Source organism: Hyperolius riggenbachi, chromosome 6 (genome assembly GCF_040937935.1).
Source record: "Hyperolius riggenbachi isolate aHypRig1 chromosome 6, aHypRig1.pri, whole genome shotgun sequence".
NCBI classification, from domain to species: Eukaryota; Metazoa; Chordata; class Amphibia; order Anura; family Hyperoliidae; genus Hyperolius; species Hyperolius riggenbachi.
The window spans coordinates 275,480,588-275,504,245 of NC_090651.1; the positions used below are offsets into that span (position 1 = coordinate 275,480,588).

The following is a 23,658-nucleotide window of genomic DNA, read 5'->3' on the forward strand; positions in this document are numbered from 1 at the left end:
GGCATGTGCCCAGCGATTTTCTAACCATACATAGTGATTTTAGCAGTGTTTTTGTGTAGCATTTTTTATTTTTTGTTACAGTAGATCTGCAACTGAACAGCTCCTGTAACAAAAATGCTTGGAAAATCGCTCTGATCTAGCGCTTTTCAGAGCGATTTTCCACTTTCCTATACTTAACATGGAGGCTGAATCGCCTCAGAAATAAGCAGAAATGCTGTAGGATCCGCATTTGCGTTTGGGAAAAAAATCACTGTGATATTTGAGAAGTGAAATGAAGTTTATTGGATTTATAGAAAGGGTGCAATAATTGTTTAAACAAAATTAGGCAGGTGCATAACTTTGGGCACCACAAAAAAAGAAATGAAATCAATATTTAGTACATCCTCCTTTTACAGAAATTACAGCTTCTAAAAACTTCCTGTAGGTTCCAATGAGAGTCTGGATTCTGGTTGAAGGTATTTTGGACCAGTCCTCTTTACAAAACATCTCTAGTTCATTCACAGGTTTGATGGCTTTAGTGCATGGACAGCTCTCTTTAACTCACTCCACAGATTTTTCAATTATATTCAGATCTGGGGACTGAGATGGCTATTCCAGAACGTTGTACTTGTTCTTCTGCATGGATGCCTTAATGGATTTTGAGCAGTGTTTAGGGTCGTTGTCTTGTTGAAAGATCCAGCCCCAGCACAGCTTTAGCTTTGTCACTAATTCCTGGACATTGGTCTCCAGAATCTTCTGAGGGGAATCCATGCTCCCTACACTTTGACAAGATTCCCAGCCCATGCACTGACCACACAGCCCCACAGCATGATGGAACCACCACCATATTTTACTGTAGGTAGCAGGTGTTTTTCTTGGAATGGTATGTTGTTTCTCCTCCATGCATAACGCCCCTTGTTATGCCCAAATAACTCAATTTTAGTTTCATCAGTCCACAGCACCTTATTCCAAAAATAAAGCTGGCTTGTCCAAATGTGCTTTAGCATACCTCAAGTGGCTCTGTTTGTGCTGTGGGCGGAGAAAAGGCTTCCTCTGCATCACTCTCGCATACAGCATCTCTTTGTGTAAAGTGCGCAGAATGATTGAACGATGCACAGTGACTCCATCTGCAGCAAGATGATGTTGTAGGTCTTTAGTGCTGGTCTGTGGGTTGACTTTGACTGTTCTCACCATTCGTTGCTTCTGTTTATCCGAGATTTTTCTTGGTCTGCCACTTCGTGCCTTAACTTGAACTGAGCCTGTGGTCTTCCATTTCCTCAAACTGTGGAAACAGACAGCTGAAATCTCTGATACAGCTTTCTGTATCCTTCCCCTAAACCATGATGGTGAACAATCTTTGTCTTCAGGTCATTTGAGAGTTGTTTTGAGACCCCCGTGTTGCTACTCTTCAAAGAAAATTAAAAGAGGAGGGAAACTTACAATAGATCTAGCTAAAGAAGCACAGAGCAAAGTCCAGTGAATTTATTCAGCAACCATCAAGTTTGAAATATAGGGTTTTTCTTGTGTGATGTGCTAGAGTTCGGGTACACTTTCAAATCACTGAGGCTGGTTTCACAATGCATATTGGCATCAGCGATGCGGTGCGTCGCGCCCGCCACAACGCATCGCACCGCCAAAAACAGGCCTTCAGGGAATACCATGTTAGTACACAGTATTCAGTCTCTGGCATTGGGCCAAGTAGGAAGTGATGCGTGCTTGCTGTCACTTCCTGCTTCTGGTATGCAGAAGTGCATGGAAGCGTATTGTAAAAATACGCTCCCGCACATGCACGTAGCGACGTCGCAACACCAACTTCTTTAAAGAAGCCTGCATCGCCATAGACTAACATAACGTCCGGGCCGACGCTATTTGACGCACCGCACTGTCCCAGTGTGAAAGGGCCCTAAACATTACAGTACTGTAAATTGAAGTGGCTGCAATATACGTTAACTCTTGTGTAATTACTTTCCGGCCCTCATCTTATATTTCACCTGTGGCAGAAGGTATATATTGTGGATATTCCATTTCAAGTCCATAAAACCTGTTGTAAACATCAAACCTCTTACCAGTAACAATATAGTCTTAGCATGACACAAAGAGCATAAGTGACTGCATAGAGAGGACTTAAAACATGACAATGATCATGCAACGTGTATTTTTGAACACTACTTTTTCATTTCAATCGTTTTTATTGAAATAATTTTTTAAAGAAAAGGACGAACAGTATTACAACATAACTGTGCATATACAATGGATACAGTTACAGCGATATTAAAAGATAAATAACATGTTTCAAATCAGATACACATATAGGAACAAGAAATGTTTTACATTACCAATCATTATTCTCGAACCCTTTGGAAAGGGAAGAGATTGAGAATCACAGTGACTGAGCATTGGATCCATTAACATTACTTTGAGACATAACAGGAAGTAATTATTGGAAAGCTGTTATAAAGGAAGTCTGCCATCCGTCCTTAACCCTAACAGGGCCGGATGAAGATCATCCTACATTGGTTAATTCGGTACCCTTAGATATCGGACCTGTCCTCCAGCGAGGTCAGGCTGGCCTACTATTTAGAGCAAACATAGTTTACGTTTAATTAGGTACTTACTGCAGGGGTAAGTCCAAAGGGTGAAAAGAGAAAAAGAAAAAGATATGCTGTAGCTTAGTAAACTTCAAGATATCTATATCCTCCAAATATCCTGTACCTGTAAACCATCATAGTTATCTTTACACGAAAAACAGATATTGAAGAAGAAAAGGTAGGTTAAGAATAGAATCAGGAGCAAAGAAGAGATTGAAAGTATAGGTAAGTAAGGGTTCAGAAGAATATGAAAAAGAAGCAGGAAAGTCTAGAGGGTCCAGAGACGAGGGATGTCTATGCTGTTCCTTCTAGTATATATTGCATGCGTATCTATAAGAGGTAATCTTGTAGAGATTAATGATTACGCACCATTGCTACTTGTTCAGGGCTCAGTAAGTAAGTTATAAAGGGGTCCCAAATTTTGTGAAACTTTTTCATGTTATCGTTCATACGAGCCCTCAGCTTCTCGTAAAATAGTTTATGACCAAGTCTGTGTTTGATGGCCTCAAATGATAGAACACTACTTTTTTTATAGATTCTTTATTTATCAAAAATATTTTTTCCTTTACAACAAGAAATGAGAGAACATAGAAAAAAATGACAAGGTTAACATTTATATATTGATTTGACACAGTGTATCTAATACACATACTGGAGCAACCAAAGCCTACAGACTACCATCTACCTATTTTGTTTTCATCATCTTTCTTGCTAGGTCTCATACTTTCTCCCTTTAGTTCCAGTATGACAATAAATATTCATATCAAGTTCTATAATGAAGACCTGTGTCCCGCTTTGCAGTAGCATTTCCCTGTCTTCCCAGTAAGGGCCAGAAGGAAAGAAGAAAAAAAGTAGAATGGTAAAGCAAATGAAGAAAACACACAAACTAAACAAACCAACTGCAAAAACAAACAAACAACAACAACAACAACAACAACAACCACAGTCCTCAGTGAGCAGGAAAGGTGGACATGATATCAAGCACATGAATGGTAGCATTTAAGTGGTATCTCAAGCCCCTAGAAAATAAATACAAAAAAATGAACATTTTTATTAAAAAAAAAAAAGAAAGAAATGAATAAAAAAACAAAACCCTGCACCAGCGATCACAGAAAGCTCTGTTGGTGGGCAGAAAAGAGGGGGAGATTCATTTGCGTGTTCGGTTGTGTTGCTCTGCAGCGAGCCATTAAAGCTGCAGAGCACATATTTGTAAAAAAGCTGCTAGGTAGCAGCATGGCTTGACAAAGGGCATCAAGTCCGAAACAGCGGGCTGTCGCCATTGCTATAATACTTGTCTGCTTTTTTTTTTTGCTATAAATACTGACTTAAAGTCATTTTAATGGCGTTTGATTAAAGAGCGTTTACTCAATTTGGTGGTGCCAGCTCTGTGGACTTTATTGCTATTGGGCCACGTGGTACTGTGACCGTGAGCTGAGGCACACCGAAGTCTTCTTGCATGGGTGCTTCTTCATCCCTGTGACAAGTACACATAAGATATTGATTTGTCCTAGAGTACAATGCACTTTACATTACTTTTTTCTTATGTCACTGTGTTTTACAGTAGGTAATGAATATCTCGCCAATCTCATAAGATTTTTTGACTAATCCATCTCCTCATGGGGGATTCTCAGGGTTTTCTTTATTTTTAAAAGCATTTACTGAATGGCAGCTGCTCGGTCCAGCTGCCAAAATAGTGTGCAAGCAAGTAGGAAGGCTGGCATCTTTGTATAAATCCTTTCCAGGGTGTGCTTTTGTAAAGATTAAAGGAAATACTGAGAATTCCCCATGTGGATATGGACTAGTCCAAAACTAAATCCAGCAGACTTTTACTACCTACTGTAGCGTCAGGGACATAGCAAAAAAAAAAAAAAAGTAATTTGTAGAGCATTTAACTCTGGGAGTAACATATGTCTTACAGTATATGAATGTTTTTACGTTTTTTTATTTAAAATTGTACATGCTAGTGGTCCTTTCATTATCGTGGCTGGATTTAAAAATATCCTGCAAGGACCCATCACATACTGATCACAAGCTTTTGTATTCATCCTTTTTTGTGTTATTTTACTGTTATCTCTGATTCATGAATAAATCTTTGTATTCAGCAGTTCCTTCCACCCTGATGACTGTGACTCAGTGACCAGTAGTCCATGAGCTCATCTAACTTTTAATATTGCTCAAAAAAACAGCGACACGTCAGAATGCCACCTGGTAGACTGATCTAAAGTTCAGCAAGATGCCCGGAAATAGAGTCAGGGCATAGGGTTGGTCTAATATAAAGGGCAGTGAGAGGAATCAGTGTCACCAATCATCCCTCACTGCCAGGAACAGGTAAGGGGCATTCATATCAACTTCTGCACAGAGACAGCTTTCAGCTGACAGAAGAAATGTTTAGCTCTCTGATTATAGTAATGATTATTAAATACTGTATTTTGTTCCATGGTACCTTAAAGTTTAATAGAGGAAATCTATGCATCAGTACTGGATTGTTAATTTGGTATTTTATTTTTTCACTTATTCTTAAAGCGCACCTGAACTAAAAAAGAGAGAAATGGAGGTTGACATATTTATTTCATTTAAAAAAATGCAGATTGCCTGGCTGTCCTGCTGATCCTCTGACTCTCAGGGCTCGTTTCCACTATAGCGAATCCGCATGCGGGCACTGCATGCGGATTCGCATACTTAATGTTAGTGGATGGGGCTGTTTCCACGTGTGCGGCGGCGGCGGCGTTTTTCGGTGCGTGGAAAATCTGCACGACAGGGTCGTGCAGATTCGCGTGCGGCAGGAATGCGGGCGAATCGCCGCTAATGTATTCAATAGGGAAATCGCATGCGGCTTTGTCATGCGGATTTCCCCGCGATTTCGCATGAAAGCCAATGGAACTTAACACAGGCAGTGACATGGCGAAATCGCATGCGAAATCGCGGGTAAATCCGCATGGGGAAACGCAGCCGCATGCGATTTCTTCAGCGGTGGAATCCAGGCGATTCCGCACCGCTACAGTGGAAACGAGCCCTTATACTTTTAGCCATATACCTTGAACAGGCATGCCGATCAGGAGTTTCTGACTGGAGCCTGGCTGGATTTTTTTCATACTTGTTTCAGGTGTGATTCAGACTACTGCAGTTGAAGAGATCAGCAGGACCGCCCGGCAACTGGTATTGTTTAAGAGGAAATAAATATGGCAGCCACCATATCCTTCTTAGTTCAGTTGTACTTTAAGGGGCACTATGGTGGAAAACTTTATAAACATACATACACATACATATAAGATATGCATTTGTTTCAGGTCACACAATATGAGTACAATAGGTTTTTTAATCTACCAAATCTGAACCTCTTATTGAATGGTTTGGAACTTGACCATCTCCTCATGGATGATTCTCAGGATTTCTCTTACTTTGAAAGTCACTCCTTGCATGTGAGTAGGCACACCGGCTGGAATGTTTGTATAGGTCCTTTCCAGGGAGTGCTTGTATTCCAAAACCTGTCAGCCAGAGCTATAATACCTACTGTAAGAAAAACCTACACAGGAAGTGAAAAAGATTCTGGCGCACTTACTTTAAGAGTGCAGTAGTGTATGTATTTGTACACATATATTTAACATTTTCCATGTTTTTGACAAAGTGCACATCAAACTATAAATCAAGCTGCCAGGCATCTACAAAGATTTAAAGGAGAACAGAAGTGAGAAGAATATGGAGGCTGACATATTTATTTCCTTTTAAACAATACCAGTTGCCTGGCAGACGTGCTAGTCTATTTAGCTGCACTAGAAACAAGCATACAGCTAATGTTCTCAGATCTGACAATAATGTCACAAACACCTGATCTGCAGCATGCTTGTTCAGGGTCTATGGCTAAAATTATTACAGGAAGAGGATCAACAGGACATCCAGGCAACTGGTATTGCCAAAAAGGAAATACATATGGCAGCCTCCATATCACTCTCACCTTGGGTTCACTTTAAGTATCAGGTAACCAGTGTAATCTCCCATATCCCTTACAACGGACCCAAACTAAACAATTTTTTAATTCAAAATATTTAGTTGCACCACTCTGACACATACAAAGATAAATAAACACTCCTTCAAGCCTATGAGCATTTCAGTGCATGTTTTTCACCCTTCTCTTTTCATAACTAGGGTTATACAGGTGACAGCCATTACTTCTGAGCTTAGTAGGAGGTTTTAGATCATGGGTGTGTTTGTCATCAGCTACCCTCCCTCACAGGGGCGTCATCTATGTGAAATCTCACACAAGCTGAGATCTCCTCCCTTGTGACATCATCAGTAGCAGCCTGTGTTTTGTTTTTTATCTCCTCCACCAGTCTGCCGGATTCTGTCCCGGCAATATGAAAGCAAGGGAGGGGTTCCTCCAATAAATGTAAAATATTTTATATTTGTCATCATGCAGCTGAAAAAAGGCTGTTATTTATTATTATAATTTAGAAAATAGATTTTATTTTTGAAATCTTGTATTTTTAATTTGGGTCCACTTTAAAGGTTCTCTGAAGTAACACATAACATGCTGGTGAGATAAACTAGGGCATGCACAATCCCAATACTACAGGGAACTAGTCTCTGTTCTTTTTTTCCCCTTTCTCTGGAAGACTTAAAAATACATGCTTATAAATAAGTGTTTTTATACAATCGAAATTGAGTTGTAAGTAACACTGTAACTCACTGATAACCAACCAAAGTTTATAAATTCCTATCTGGCTCAAGAAAAACACTTGTTTAAGACTTTTTTTTGCCTGAGAGCTGAATAATTAAACGTGATTATTAATTTGGGCAGTCAAGACTTGTAAGTTAGATTTTTAAAGTGGACCTGAACTTTTGCACAGGACAGAAGGAAAACAAAGATAAATGCACCATGTATGTATTTAGAAAGTTTAGTCTGTCTAATTCCCCCTCATCTGTGTCTAATCACAACTGTAATTTGATTTCTCAGCTGTGTCACCTGGCTGCCTTGGCAGAGCAGCTAATTCGTAAACACAGGATGTTAACCTTATGTCTACTTCCATGAAAGCAGAAAAAAGACACACACCAGATTTATTCCAGGATTTGTATCAGCTGTAACAAATAAAAAAAATTCTTTAAAGGTTATTATGCTGTTGCTTATCTTTTAGAGCAAAGCGGAAGTACTGAGTTCAGGTCTGCTTTAACCCTTTAAAACAAAGTATGACTAGATATACTACTGCTCATCTCAACATTTCACTTCAGGTTTGATTTAGGCTTCTTGCACACAGGGACGTTACAGGCGCACGTTAGTGCAGCCTGTAACGCTCCCCCAACGCACAGCAATGTAACACAATGTAACACATTGTAACGCAGCAAAGTGCTGCATGCTGTGCGTTAGACTGTTTGCACATGCTCAGTTATGTTAGGGAGGAGGGGAGAGCGGCCGGGCACATGGCTAATTAATATTCACTGCACTCAGTGATGTGCAGTGTTTACTTCCTGGAGCGGCCGCTCTGTGCGGCGATTGGCCGGGCGGGACCACGTGATGGCGCATGCGTCCAAGAGTACGCATCACGGCATCACAGACGCCAGAGTGAGCTGCACAACGTGGCTCACTCCGACGTCCACACCAGAGAGCACCAGGCGTTGCGTTAGGGGCACGTTATGTGCCCTATAACGTCCCCTAAAACGCAACGTCCTGGTGTGTAACTAGCCTTAATCATGAGGTGTCAGTGCCACCCATTTTCCTGGATGTGTAAACTGCTGTGTATTTATTATTAGAGAATCGTATACTTCAAACCTCACACAGGTTTCCAATGGGTCAGATAGCGCTCAGGGATTTATTCTCTATAATACCACTTCATGGAGAGATCCTCACTATGGTGAATACACTCATTCAGTTGACTGGCCAATCAGTTTTACCACTTCCATGCAGCATGAGAGTTTAACTACACAGTCTGTTCATAGCATTCAAAATCTGTTGGGCCTGACACTACAAAGTGGTAAAAACTGGGCAATAATTGGCCAATTAAAATTGGATGTGTGTACCAGGCAGGCTGGTACACACCTCAAGTTTTGGCTAATAATTTGCCAATTTTACCACCTCCATGTAAAGGCCTATACACACACCTGACTTGGCTGAGGCGGCTGATAACAACTGACTCAGCCAACAATCAGGTGTGTGTACGGCAGCCGCCGACCCCCAACCTGCAAGTGATCCACCCAGCGGATCATCTCAACCCCATTGAAACCAATCCCCCACCGATTTCATTGTTCGCGCCCCTCCCACATGTGACGTCACATAGACGTTGTTCCTCCGTCACCCCCCCTCCCCCTGCATAGCAACACAGTGTGTCGTCAGCTACACAGCTGAAACACATGTGTGCATCCCGGCGATGTCGGCGAAGTGTCTCAGGACCTAATCCTCAGCAGGGGACATCAGTAGGTAGTGTGTATGTGGCCTTTTATGAGGGTCATTGGATGTTAAATACTATGAACAGGTTGTGTATGTAAACTATCATACTACATGAAAGTGGTAAAACTGGTCAGTGATTGGCTAATCAAAATTGTAGGTGTGTACCAGGCTTTAGAGATTATCACGCTGACTCATAAGCATGGCTCTATTGAACTTTGTGCACAAAACACTAATATGCTGCCAGGAATGCAGAAATTATTATTCTATCACACTATGCTCAGGGCTCTTACTGCATCTGTAATTTTGAGTTTTCATAACAGAAATTTCAAAAGATATTAATAAAGTATTAATGCAGGTCAAATATTTAAAAGATATCTGTTAGTAAACATTAACAGATGCTTTAATATGGCAAGAAGGACAATACAGAAGTATTATATACAATATAACTAAAGCCAATTTTCTTCAACACCGGTACCTTTTCCTTTCCACAGATTTACTTTACAGAGGGACATCTCAGAAAGACTCAGCATGTTGGTGAAAGTGGCAACTCTTGCACTGCTTGTGTGCACAATCACAGGTTAGTAAAGTTATCATTACCTCGGTAATACCAGTATATGCTCAACTTATATAACGCTGTGTAGTGTGTCAGCGCTGCGTATGTCAGCGCTACGTATATGTTGGTGCTTTATAAATACAATAAATTAAATAAATAAACAAATTCGGGCGCCTGAGGCTAGTGGACAAATCGGTAGGAAAAAAGGGCGCCGGTGAAAAATAACGTTTTAAAAGCGGCGCCCGGAGACTTAATGTTTTATTACTGCTTCTCATGATTACACATTATTTAATGATTTATACATTTTTAAATATTATTTTTAAACGAAAAACAGTACAATATTTTTTTTCAAACATTATTTTTAAACGAAAAATAGTACATTTTTTTACATTATTTTTAAACGAAAAAACCAACAGGGGGGTCTTAGGTTTAGGCACCAACAGGGGGGTCTTAGGTTTAGGCACCAACAGGGGGGTCTTAGGTTTAGGCACCAACAGGGGGGTCTTAGGTTTAGGCACCAACAGGGGGGGTCTTAGGTTTAGGCACCAACAGGGGGTCTTAGGTTTAGGCACCAAAAGGGGGGTCTTAGGTTTAGGCACCAACAGGGGGGGTCTTAGGTTTAGGTACCAACAGGGGGGTCTTAGGTTTAGGCACCAACAGGGGGGTCTTAGGTTTAGGAACCAACAGGGGGGTCTTAGGTTTAGGCACCAACAGGGGGGTCTTAGGTTTAGGCACTAACAGGGGGGTCTAGGGGTTAGGGGTAGGTACAGGGAGGGTTACTTAGGCACCAACAGGGGGGGTCTTAGGTTTAGGCATCAACAGGGGGGTCTAGGGGTTAGGGGTAGGTACAGGGAGGGTTACTTAGTAATTTTTTTTTTTTAACGTTATTATACGTTTCAGTATTGAAACGAAAGATTAACGTTTTTACAATTGCCGATTTAATGCACATTATTTAATGATTTATAACTTTAAAAAACATTAATTTTAAACGAAATACAGTACAATACATTTTTAAACGTTATCCATGCTTATCGTTAAAAACCCGGCGCCCTTTTTTCCCAGCGCCCCTTTTTAACGTACGCGCTGCCACCATCCATGCCCCCATTTTCAACCACTTAAGGCTCATACACACATCAGACCATAGTCTTTGGAAAATGAAAGTTCACAGACCAATTTTACCCCCTTCCATGTAGTATGAGAGCCATACCTACACAGTCTATTCTATGGAGCTGAACTCCCCATCAGACAGAAATCTTTGCATGATCAGACAGAAATCTTTGCATGATGCTGCACACAAAGATGCTGTAGACATTCAAAAGATCAGTATCTGCAAAAGATCTGTTCCTGCAAAAGATCCGTTCCTGCAAAATGCATTCATATTCTATGATATCTGCAGATCCTCATACACACCTTGTTTAACAGACATTAATCTGCAGATCAGATCCACCAGGATGGATTTTCAGATCTGTAGATGATTGTCTGATCTGCAGATGAATGTCAGTTAAACAAGGTGTGTATGATGATCTGCAGATCTCATAGACTATGAATGCAATTGGCAGGAACGGATCTTTGGCAGGAACAGATCTTTGGCAGATACTGATTTTTTGTGTCTGTACAGCATCTGTGTGTGCAGCATCTTGCAAAGATTTTTTTCTGATGGGGAGTGCAGCTCCATAGACTAGACTGTGTAGAGTATGGCTCTCATACTACATGAAGGGTGGTAAGATTGGTCTGTGATCTTTCATTTTCAAAAGACTATGGTCTGATGTGTGTATGTGGCCTTACACTCATGTACACACATTCAAACACAATTCCACTTACACACCAGGTACACTCAGACTAGACTAAACTACTAACAGAAGACCAGGCCCCAGAGCTCTCCCCCACCAAACACAAATACACATATAGGGCCATGTCGTGTGTGTGTGACTGTTGCTTCAACTTGTCACTATGGAAGCAGGAAAAGTTTGAGCGCTGCCATAGGCGCCCAATGAAATATCAGTAATGAGGGGAAATTAGAGTTCCCTCGCCATTCGATAAATATCGGGCATCGGGGCCGCCTGCAATCCAAATTCGGCTACAATTTGCATTGCAGGCCGGCCCGATGCTTGATATTTATCGGTCCCCATTTCCCCTCAGCACCGATATTTCAATGGGTGCCTATGGTGGTGCCCTACAAATGTGTGTTTTTTTTTTTTTAACATATTGGTGGCAGGGGGGTAAGCAGTTAAGGTTAGCCGTGGTGGGGTGGTTAAGGTTAGCCATGGATATTGTACTAATGTTTTTCCACTGTAACAGTGCAATATTGGTAAATTTACATATATTCTTCTATCGCCTTTTCTGGGCGCCCAGATTTCTGCGTTCCCTTATTCCATGTATGTGTCACCAGGCCCGTTTCTAGGGGCCGTACAGCGGTGCGACAGCCCTGAGCGCAGATGAAGAGAGGGCGCTTGACCTCTCCCTCCCTCTCCCCGGGCGACTGCAGAGTAATTAGCACAGGAAAGCACTGTATACAGCTACTACAGGGGCGGACTGGCCAGGGGGGAAGGGGGGCAATCACCCCTCAGGCTGCCTTTCATTCAGTGATTTAGGGCAGGTCTGGTGTATTCAGGTTTGTTGTAAGGCAATGTGAAACATTAGGCTAGCTGATAAAAGTGCAATTAGAGGGCAGGCAAGCTGGTAAATACACACAGCATGATGCCTGCAATGATGATGCCTGCAATTCTGATAAGTGCTCTGTTCCTTCTCAGTCTCTCTCCACTCCTCCTCTATCTGGGCCAGTGCACGCCAAAATCACAATAGCAATTGCTAGCAATTTGTGAGTGTGATTTTGTGAAGCGATTTTCAGGGCCCTTTTCCACCAGCGCGTTTGCGCTGGCTGAATCGCAAAACCGCAAACCGCTAGCGATTTTACAATCGCTACGGTTTGCTTTTTAACATAGGAATCGTGGTAGGTCATTTCCACTACCGCGATTCGCTTTTGTCAGGAACGCGAACGTGCGGCGGAGCGATAATTGCCGCGATTTTGCTATGCAGTGCATAGCATAGCAAAATCGCGGCCGCAAACGTCGGGGGAATCGCCGGTTTTGCGATTCAGCAATCGCTAGCGTTCAGCGTGAACGCTAGCGATTGCAGGTGGAAAAGGGCCCTCAGAGTGATTTTTGAATGAATCGCTCCAAAAAATGCTTCATGTAGTGTGTTTGCGATTTTGAAAAAAATCACAACGCTGCTGTGAGAACACCCTCAGGGCCCTTTTCCACTAGAGCGATTGTGTTTGCTGAATCGCAAAATCGCTAGGGTTTGCTAAATAACATAGGAATCGCGGTAGGTTATTTCCACTACCGTGATTCGATTTTAACAAAAACACGATCGCGCGGCAGAGCGATTATTGCCGCGATTTTGCTATGCCCTGCAGTGCATAGCAAAACCACAAACGCAATCGCTGGGGGAAAAAAAAAATATTTTGCTGAATCGCAATCGCTAGCGTTTAGCGCTAACGCTAGCGATTGCTAGTGGAAAAGGGCCCTCATAGGGTAACATTAGCCAATCGCTTTTCAGATCACTGTCGATTTGAAAAACGCTCAGACACACTCTTGGTGGGCACCAGTTCTCCCTCATTCACCTTTGTTTCCCCCCTTCCCCCAGTGCTGGGTGTCTGTGTCTTCTTGTCATACAGGAAAGCTAAGTAAGGCTGCTTTCACAGTGGGACGTTAGACTTCCACGTTACAGCAGCCCGCAACGCAGAACAACTCACAGCAATGAAAAATCAATGGGCTGTTCACAGTGCACACGTTGCGTTGGAGTATAACGCTGCACGTTAAATGAAAGTGCAGCATGCTGTGCGTTACACTCGTAGTTAGCTGCGTTCGACTGTTTGCACATGCTCAGTAATGGTTTTTTTTTTTAATTTGACGCATGCGCCGTTTTCGTTCTATCAGTATGCAACGAAAACGGCGCACCAGGAGACGCATAATGCGGCTCTTTATAACGTCCAACTTCAACACCACCATGCGTTGCGTTAGGGGCACGTTGTGCCACCTTAACGTAGCCCCAAACGCAATGTCCTAATGTGAAAGCAGCCTAAACATGCAATCCTGGTGAGGGTGAGGGAGTGAGAACTGTTATGGAAGGAGGGATAACGAAACTTTGGAAATTAGCATTAAAGAGACAGGGATCAAGGTGCCAGCAGGAATATTAGTAAGGATGTGTCTGGTAAAGGGGGAGGGGATATCCGAGGAGGTAGAGAGGCATATTTGAGGGTTAGTAGAGATGGTAGCGAAGGGGAGGACACAAGTGGGGGGGAGGGGGGGAAGGAATGAGCTTTTGGGAATTAAGGTGGCCATACATCTATTGACTTGACAGCCGATCAACCAACGTTTTGATATTATTGAATCGGATAAAAATTTTGGGTGGAAATTGGTTGAATGTATCAATCTGAGATGTTGGGAAATCTCGGGCCAATGTGGTTGTCAGGTGCGATAATCACGGCATGCGATAACCACAAATGATAGACACGACGTAAACCCTGGCCGTTGTCTCTCAAAATGTATTATGTGCCCTCCCCCCCCCCTTTCATGCCTGTACTTTACCTGTCACGCTGTCCCTAGAGTGTTCTTTCTGTATTTCCGCATTGGCGCTCCACGTGACTACTGGCATATACGACGTGGGGTGCATGTGTGATGTCATGTGGGCTGGGGCTGCCATGATAATGGTCCTCTAGTTTGTGTTTCCCCCCAGGCCAAAAGGTCCCAGTCCTCCCCTGTACTCACCTCCTTGGTTCCAATCGCTGCTCACTCGCTGACGATCTCCTCTCTGCATAGCCGCTGATACACACGCTGCTTCCTGTTTAGCAGGAAGCAGCGTATGTATCAGCGTCTATGTAGAGAGGAATGAGCGGCGATTGGAACCAGGGAGGTGAGTAGCTGTATACAGCGCTTCTCTGCGCTAATTGCTCTGCAGTCCGAGGGGGAAGCACGGAGGGCGGCCTGGGGAAAGGAAGGGAGAGAGAGGTTGGGCTGCCCTCCCTGGCTGCGGCTCCCCCCCCCCCCCCATTATGAGGGGGGGCACCTACCTACCTACCTTATACTGGGGGAAGCTACCTATCTAAACTATACTGGGGGCACCTACCTATACAACCTATACTGGGGGAACCTACCTACCTAGCCTATACTGCGGGCACCTACCTACCTAGCCTATACTGGGGGAAGCTACCTATCTAAACTGTACTGGGGGCACCTACCTATATAAACTATACTGGGGAAACCTACCTATCTAACCTATAGTGGGGTCACCTACCTATCTAACCTATGCTGGGGGCAACTATTCTGGCTACCTATATTAGAGGCACCCACCTAGCTAACCTGTACTGGGGCACCTACCTACCTATCTAATCTATACCAGGGGCAACTGTCTATGTAACCTATAATGGGGGCAACTATACTGGATACCTATACTGGAGGCACCTACCTGGCTAACCTATACTGGGGGCAATTATACCGGGGCACTTATGCCTGGTTACCTTACCTATACTGGGGAGACCTATAGCCCACTACCTATACTGGAGCACCTATGCCTGGCTACCTATACTGGGGGGGACCTATAGCCCACTACCTATACTGAGTGCAACTAGACCTAGCTAACCTATACTGCAAACACCTATACCTGGCTCCGACGCGGGGGGGAGGGGGGGTTGCGCAATTTTTACGCTCTCGCCCTGGGTGCATTTTAGCCTAGAAACTGCCCTGTGTGTCACTATAGACTGCAGCTTATTGCTAGATGCTTTAACTAGTTGCTCCCCCTAGTTACCCAATGACTGAAGGCTCTCAGCAATTTAGAAGTGTGGTGCTGCTACTGGTAACAGCATCTCCAAATGTACATCTATTGCTAGTAACTAGTGGCTATGGCTAATACACATATATACAAACGCACACACTTACCTATACACACTTACATACAAAGTAAACAGCCCCCTACTGATCCGTTTGTGAATAGGTAAAGATTTCTCATGGGAAAGGGGGTATCAGCTACTGATTGTGGCAGAAACGAAGGGCAGCAGTGCGGCGATTGGGAACGGCGAGGTAAATAAACAAATACGCATATCTACGCTCCTGGTGCTGAAGTAAAGTCCACACTTACATATACACACTTACATACAATCACTTGCAGACAGTAACTCCAGTGAAAATAATGTAATAAAAAAAGTGCTTCCATTTTACAATAATTATGTATAAATGATTTAGTCAGTGTTTGCCCATTGTAAAATCTTTTAAATCCCTGATTTACATTCTGAGATTTATCACATGGTGACATTTTCACTGCTGGCAGGTGAAGTAGCTGCTGCTTGCTGTTTTGGCAGTTGTAAACAGCCAGTTGTAAACAGCCCCCTACTGATCCGTTTGTGAATAGGTAAAGATTTCTCATGGGAAATGGGGTATCAGCTACTGATTGTGACAGAAACGAAGGGCAGCAGTGCGGCGATTGGGAACGGCGAGGTAAATAAACAAATACGCATATCTACGCTCCTGGTGCTGAAGTAAAGTCCACACTTACATATACACACTTACATACAATCACTTGCAGACAGTAACTCCAGTGAAAATAATGTAATAAAAAAAGTGCTTCCATTTTACAATAATTATGTATAAATGATTTAGTCAGTGTTTGCCCATTGTAAAATCTTTTAAATCCCTGATTTACATTCTGAGATTTATCACATGGTGACATTTTCACTGCTGGCAGGTGAAGTAGCTGCTGCTTGCTGTTTTGGCAGTTGTAAACAGCCAGTTGTAAACAGCCCCCTACTGATCCGTTTGTGAATAGGTAAAGATTTCTCATGGGAAATGGGGTATCAGCTACTGATTGTGACAGAAACGAAGGGCAGCAGTGCGGCGATTGGGAACGGCGAGGTAAATAAACAAATACGCATATCTACGCTCCTGGTGCTGAAGTGAAGTCCACAGGGGTGTAGATATGCATAGCAGTGGTCGTCTATAGGTTAGGTTTTGCAGTCAATACACCATAACAGCCAGTTCCCCATCTCTGTATTTAAGTTTTCTCAGTAGGAAGGTACAATCTAATTGATTGATACTATCCTTTGCAATATAGGTGAAGGGATTTCTAAAGCTTAAAGTTGTTTCTGTTTTCCCTTAGGATCTCAGGCGGACATCAGCACTGAGCAGGTCACCGATGCATTCTGGAAATATGTCACTCAGCTGACCACTGGCACCAAAGATACTGTAGAACAAATCCAGCAGTCTGATATCAGCAAACAGCTGAAGTAAGTGAGCTCTGAGAAAGGCTGTTATAGCTTAAAGGGAAACTAAACTCAGAACTTCCTCTCTGCTCTAAAAGATTACTACAGCATGATGACCTTTAGGGAAAAAAAATCTTCATTACAGTTTATGGAAATCCACATGGAAAGTGAATGCCAACTCAACAAGAAGTACCTGCAAATGCAATTAATCTGGTCTGCAGAGCACAGTCAGTCAGCCAATTAAAAGACACAGTATGGGCTCGATTCACAAAGCGGTGCTAACCCAGTTAGAGACTTTAGGCGTGATAACCATTGCACCACGCTGGTGAAAAGCCAGTTTAGGCGTGACAAGTTTAGGTGTGATAAGTTTAGGTAAGATAAGTTTAGGCGTGATAAGTTTAGATAAGTGTAGATAGCGTGCAAAGTCCCGCACGCAAAGCAGCGCCATTAAACTCTATGCGAAGTGCACCGGACTTTGCTAGCGCAAAACTTTTGATCAGCTGTGCACTGCGGTGCTAACGCAGTTGGTGCTTAAACTTATCATGCCTGAACTTATCACACCTAAACTTATCATACCTAAACTTATCACACCTAAACTTATCATGCTTAAACTGAGTTTAGGCGTGATAAAGGGCTTTTCACCAGGGTGCTAACTGTTAGCACCGGTTTGTGAATCAGGCCCTATGTGTCCAGATCTACAGTACTGATGTAAGCACGGGCTGAACCGAATTTACTATCTCCCCTATACTAGAATAAGACCATCATTTTTACATTGTAATGTGGCAGCAGGGGCAGCGAGCCTCCAGACCTCCTCCTACCACTAATGTGACCTGCAAGTTGCATTACCCATAAGATGCTAAAAGCTTCAAAAACAGGTGAGGAATACTGGGGGGCTCTGAGCTCTGCCACCGTTCGGGACCCCCAACCATACGCTACACCACAGGGGATATAATGGGTGGCCCTACTAGTGTCCTCACCAGAGCTGTGACAAGGTCCTGCAGCACCAAAGGCTGAGACACTAAAGTGCGCCCCCTCATCCCTCCCACCCCAGCCGTCACACTGATTACTATTAGACTAAGAGGCGCCCCAGGGCCCCCAACACCTTAATCTCTAGTTATCTGGCTTGCAGTCACTGCCATTTATACCCTTTTCTTATTTCTCTGTGCCTCAAACACAATGGCCTCAATTCACTAAGCTTTATCAAACACTTTATCAAACGTTTGATAATTTACCTCATGGGTAAAATCTAATTTTGAATTCAATAAGGTGTTATATATTTATCAAATGCTTTATTGATAAAACGTTCAATATATCTATAAAACTTTTTTGAATTCAAAATTAGATTTTACCCATGAGGTAAATTATCAAATGTTTGATAAAGTGTTCGATAAAGCTTAGTGAATTGAGGCCAATAGGGGAATGATAGCTGAGTGAGTTGTGTGCCCCGCCCTACACTGCACCCTGAGGCTGGAGCCTCTCTCGCCTCTGCCTCGGCCCGGCCCTGGTCCTCACCACCAGAGAAACCACCCAACACTATTACCCAAATTAACTGCAAAAAACATTTGGAAAGGCTTACCTGCATGAGCAACTGAGCTGTGTGCTGCTATAGCACTAATGCTATTATAATGCACAATCACAAGACCCCAAATTACTTCTCCCTCCTGGTTGCTACGACTCGGAGAGGTAATAGTGGTTAACGCCGCCGTGAATATGAGCGGCAGCAGGGTGAGCTGTTATTGACCTCAACCTGCACCCAACTGACTGACGGCACAAATACACGTATGCGGGGGAGGAGGGGTCTCTTCCACCGCTCAGGACCCCCAACCTCAGAAGGTAGAATGGGCAGCCCTACAAGTGTCTCACCACAAGAGTAGAACCACTATAAAAGCATGATCCTACTCTATAGGATCATATCTGACTAACTGACCACATTATGAATTTGGTATCTGTACACTGTGCAATATATATACTGTGTATATATCCTACTAATATAATAAATGGGAAAGTTCGGATGTTTGGATGTTTGTTACTCGATGACGCAAAAACGGCTGAACGCATTTGAATGAAATTTGGCACACACATAGTACATTACCTGGAATAAAGTATAGGATACTTTTTATTCCCATAACCAAAAAGAGACAAATACAAATTTCACTGGAAAATGTAAACTGCAGACATTCTTACACTGTTACACTGGAGGTGTGTTTAGCTTCTAAGGATAGAATGGTTAATTTGCATATATTCAGCAGTGATGCACTGGGAGACATCTCAAGCTCACTCCAACCTGAATTATCGCAAATTCTTTCTGTTTTAGGAAAGCAAACTTTTGTTTTTCTTAACATCTTAGTAAGGGGGCTTTTAGGACCATTGTAGTCCCTTACACACTCTAATGAGTTCTGGGTCACCATGAGCTTGCTGGTTAGTCTGTACCTCTCGGTGTTACAAGCCCTACTGCATAGAGCCATAGAGATCAAACAATCCAAAACAGTCTGTATGCATGTTGGATTATTATGGCGTTGTACAAATTAACAAGATGACACATCATTGCATTCCAGCGGTTCTGGAGGTGTGTTTAGCTTCTAAGGGTAACAATGGTTAATTTGCATGTATTCAGCAGTGATGCACTGGGAGACATCTCAAGCTCACTCCAACCTGAATTATCGCAAATTCTTTCTGTGTTAAGAAAGCAAACTTTTGTTTTTCTTACACTGTTAATGGTAGGGTTCTCAAACTTTGCACAGTTGGTCCATTTTCAAGGGGAATATTTCTGCCATTCTTGCACTGTTAATGGCACAAGCCTCAAACCTGCCATTCTTGCACTGTTAATGGCACAAGCCTCAAACCTGGTATAGTTGATCATTGGGTGACTGGGGTTCAATTTCAGAAAGGGGGTGGAGCCACAGACAATCTGATTTGTTTCATTCCAATGCAAATTATTGTTGCCAAACACCGCAAAGCTCACAAACTTGGTAATTGAGTAATTGATTAATTGTGTGTTAGGGTAAGGAAAGTGGGCACAGCCAACACCAGCCAAATACATAAGCGGGCAACGCAGGGTCATAAGTGGGCGGAGACAAATACAAATTTTACTGGGAAAATGTAAACAGCAGCCATTCTTACACTGTTAATGGTCGGGTTCTCAAACTTTGCACAGTTGGTTACTGGGTGACTGGAATTAATATTCATAAAAGTGGGTGGAGCCTACAAAAAACAATCAAAAATTACCTATTGATTTTTCAGGGGAATATTTCATTGCTGCCATTCTTGCACTGTTAATGGCACAAGACTCAAGCCTGGTGCAGTTGATCATTGCGTGACTGGGGTTTAAATTTATATAAGGGGGTGGAGCCCCAAACAGCCAATCTGATTTGTTTCATTTTAATGCAGGTTATTGATGCCAAAGACCGCAAAGCTCACAAACTTGGTCATTGAGTAATTGAGTAATTGTGTGTTAGGGTTAGGGTTAGGAAAAGTGGGCGCAGCCAACACCAGCCAAATACATAATCAGGCAATGCCGGGTCATGAGTAGGCGGAGACAAATACAAATTTCACTGAGAAAATGTAAACTGCAGCAATTCTTACACTATTAATGGTCGGGTTCTCAAACTTTGCACAGTTGGTCCCTGGGTGACTGAGATTAATATTCAGAAAAGTGGGTGGAGCCTACAAAAGCCAATCAAAATCCACCTATTAATCTTTAAGGGGAAAATTTAATTGATGCCATTCTTGCACTGTTAATCACCTGTGCCTGGTACAGTTGGCCATTGGGTGATTGGGGTTTAAATTCAGAAAAGGGGTGGAGCCACAGCCAATCAGATTTATTTTATTTCAATGCAAATTATTGATGCTAAAGACCGCAAAGCTCACAAACTTGGTCATTAAGTAATTTTGTGTTAGGGTTAGAAAAAGTGGGTGGAGCCAACACCAGCCAAATACATACCTGGGCAATGCCAAGTCATCAGTGGGCGGAGACAAACACAAATTTCACTGGGAAAATGTAAACTGCAGCCATTCTTACACTATTAATTGTAGGGCTCTAAAACTTTGCACAGTTGGTCATTGGGTGACTGGGATTAATATTCAGAAAAGTGGGTGGAGCCTACAAAAACCAATCACAATTCACCTATTGATTTTCAAGGCAAATATTTAATTGCTGCCATTTTTGCACTGTTAATGGCACAAGCCTCAAACCTGGTACAGTTGATCATGGGGTGACTGGGGTTAAATATTTAGAAAAGGGGTGGGGCCACAAACAACAAATCAGATGTGTTTCATTTCAATGAAAATTATTCATGCCAAAGACCACAAATCTCACAAACTTGGTCATTGACTATTGACAATTGTGTGTTAGGGTTAGAAAAAGTGGCCACAGCCAACAGCAGCCAAATACATACCCGGGAAACATTAGGACATCAGTGGGTGGCGAAAAATACAAATTTCACTGCTAGAATGTAAACTTAAATTTGGCACACACATAGTACATTACCTGGAATAAAGTATAGGATACTTTTTATTCCCATAACCAAAAAGGGGGCGGAGACAAATACAAATTTCACTGGAAAATGTAAACTGCAGACATTCTTACACTGTTACACTGGAGGTGTGTTTAGCTTCTAAGGGCACAATGGTTAATTTGCATATATTCAGCAGTGATGCCCTGGGAGACATCTCAAGCTCACTCCAACCTGAATTATCGCAAATTCTTTCTGTTTTAAGAAAGCAAACTTTTGTTTTTCTTAACATCTTAGTAAGGGTGCTTTTAGGACCATTGTAGTCCCTTACACACTCCAATGAGTTCTGGGTCACCATGAGCTTGCTGGTTAGTCTGTACCTCTCGGTGTTACAAGCCCTACTGCATAGAGCCAAATTAATCCATGCCATGCACTGATGAGGAGCAAACAATCCAAAACAGTCTGTATGCATGTTGGATTATTATGGCTCTGTACAAATTAACAAAATGACACATCATTGCATTCCAGCAGTTCTAGAGGTGTGTTTAGCTTTTAAGGGTAACAATGGTTAATTTGCATATATTCAACAGTGATGCACTGGGCGACATTTTAAGCTCACTCAAACCTGAATTATCGCAAATTCTTTCTGTTTTAAGAAAGCAAACTTTTGTTTTTCTTACACTGTCAATGGCAGGGTTCTTAAACTTTGCACAGTTGGTCACTGGGTGACTGGGATTAATATTCAGAAAAGTGGGTGGAGGCTACAAAAGCTAATCAAAATTCACCTATTGATTTTCAAAGGAGTGGAGCCACAGCCAATTAGAATTATTTCATTTCAATGCCAATTATTGATGCCAAAGACCGCAAAGCTCACAAACTAGGTCATCCTTGAGTAATTGTGTGTTAGGATTAGAAAAACTGGGCAGAGCTAACACTAGCCAATTACATACCCGGGCAACGCCGGGCGACCAGCTAGTAATATATATATTAGAGTCTGGGTCACCGACTATGATCGGCTGATACCAGATATGTGTGCTTTCTGGATGCTTGAGACTTGATGTTAAATATAAGCCAGTAATTGAAAGTATAATAGCCTAGGGGAAGCCGTAGAAGAAGTACTTATCAAGAAAAACATAGGCGTATCATATGTGTAACCACAAATAGAAATATAAAGTTTATGCAAATGCCATTTACCGGTAATGAGAATTCATGCATAAAAATGAAAAGTAAGCCTTGATTGTGGTATCTGATTGTGATCTTCTGTTCCACAGTGTTTTAATTGATAAAAAACTGAAAAGTATGAACCTGTATGCTGGAGAACTACAGAGCCAAATTATTCCTTTTGCGAAGCAGATACAAGATCAGCTCATGCAGAGTCCTGAAAAGCTCCAGGAACAGATTAAGCAGGAGCTGGACAGGCTGAAGGAGAAACTCTCCCCATATGCAGATGAGTTGCACAAGCAGCTGAGTAGGAATGCTGAGGAACTCCAGGTAAAAATGGCCCCATATGCAGAAGAATTCAAGACCCAGGTTGACAAAAACACCCAACTATTTAAAGAACAACTAAAGTCTGTAACTAAAGATCTGGAAGCCAGGCTCAAAGAAAATGCAGGCCAACTCCAGTCATTCCTCACCTCATACTCTCAAGAGTATCAGGTCAAGATAGATGAGAATATGGATGAGCTGAGGAAGCAGTTGGCACCCATCACTGAGAAAGTAAGAGAGAACATTGATCTGCAACTTCAAGAGTTATATAAAAGCTTGACTCCCTATGCAGAAGATGTGCAAGAAGAGCTCAGAAACCAGATCAAGACCCTGGAGTTCCAGATGAGGAAGAATGTGGAACAGCTGGAGAGCAAAGTTGAAGAGCTCACAGTACAGCTGAAAGAGGATCTCTACCCTAAGGCCGATGAGCTAAGAAATAAGATCAGTGGTGATATGGCAAACATCAAGGTCACATTGGAGCCCTACTTGACCCAAGTTAACCAGCAGATTGACCAAAAAGTTCAAGAATTTAGAGATTCAACTGCACCTCAACTACAAGCCCTAAATAAGGCCCTGGCACAGAGAGTGGAGGACATGAAGAAAAAGCTGGGAGAATACACTGTAACCATGCAAGATCAAGTGGAATACCTTGAGAAAGATGTGCGAGAAAAGGTCCAAGAGTTTATTAACAAGGGCATTTCTGCTGATAACTGAGATTTCATTTCACATGCTCATGCCTGATGAATGGTCAAATATGGTGCACTGGTATAGCACAGAACATAAAAGGTACTGGCAATTAAATCTGACAAGGATCCTACCAAATATTGTTGTGTCTTTTTTTCATTCAGTTAATCAACACTCAGCAAAATTAATTACATATTTTAATGGGCTCTCACACGTATCTTAACAACTACTCATAATTTGTCTTAATTGTTAATTCTTACCAATATGATGGTTATTTGTTCCTCCCCAAA

At 42.4% G+C, this 23,658-nt stretch overlaps 1 protein-coding gene across 1 annotated transcript; it reads left to right on the top strand.

The window, feature by feature from the left end:
• The first annotated feature begins 4,800 nt into the window (after positions 1–4,800).
• LOC137522753 (apolipoprotein A-IV-like) lies at positions 4,801–23,506 on the top strand. Its single transcript, XM_068242815.1, has 4 exons — positions 4,801–4,895; positions 9,435–9,520; positions 16,646–16,772; positions 22,471–23,506. Exons 2-4 carry the CDS (start codon positions 9,472–9,474, stop codon positions 23,396–23,398), a joined length of 1,104 nt encoding a protein of 367 aa, XP_068098916.1. The 5' UTR covers positions 4,801–4,895; positions 9,435–9,471; the 3' UTR covers positions 23,399–23,506.
• The last annotated feature ends 152 nt before the right edge of the window (positions 23,507–23,658 follow it).

Coding starts and splice junctions, on each gene's coding strand:
- LOC137522753 (XM_068242815.1), top strand. CDS start 9,472: ATGTTGGTGAAAGTGGCAACTCTTGCACTGCTTGTGTGCACAATCACA. Junction 9,521..16,645: donor GCTTGTGTGCACAATCACAG/GTTAGTAAAGTT, acceptor GTTTTCCCTTAG/GATCTCAGGCGGACATCAGC. Junction 16,773..22,470: donor GATATCAGCAAACAGCTGAA/GTAAGTGAGCTC, acceptor TCTGTTCCACAG/TGTTTTAATTGATAAAAAAC.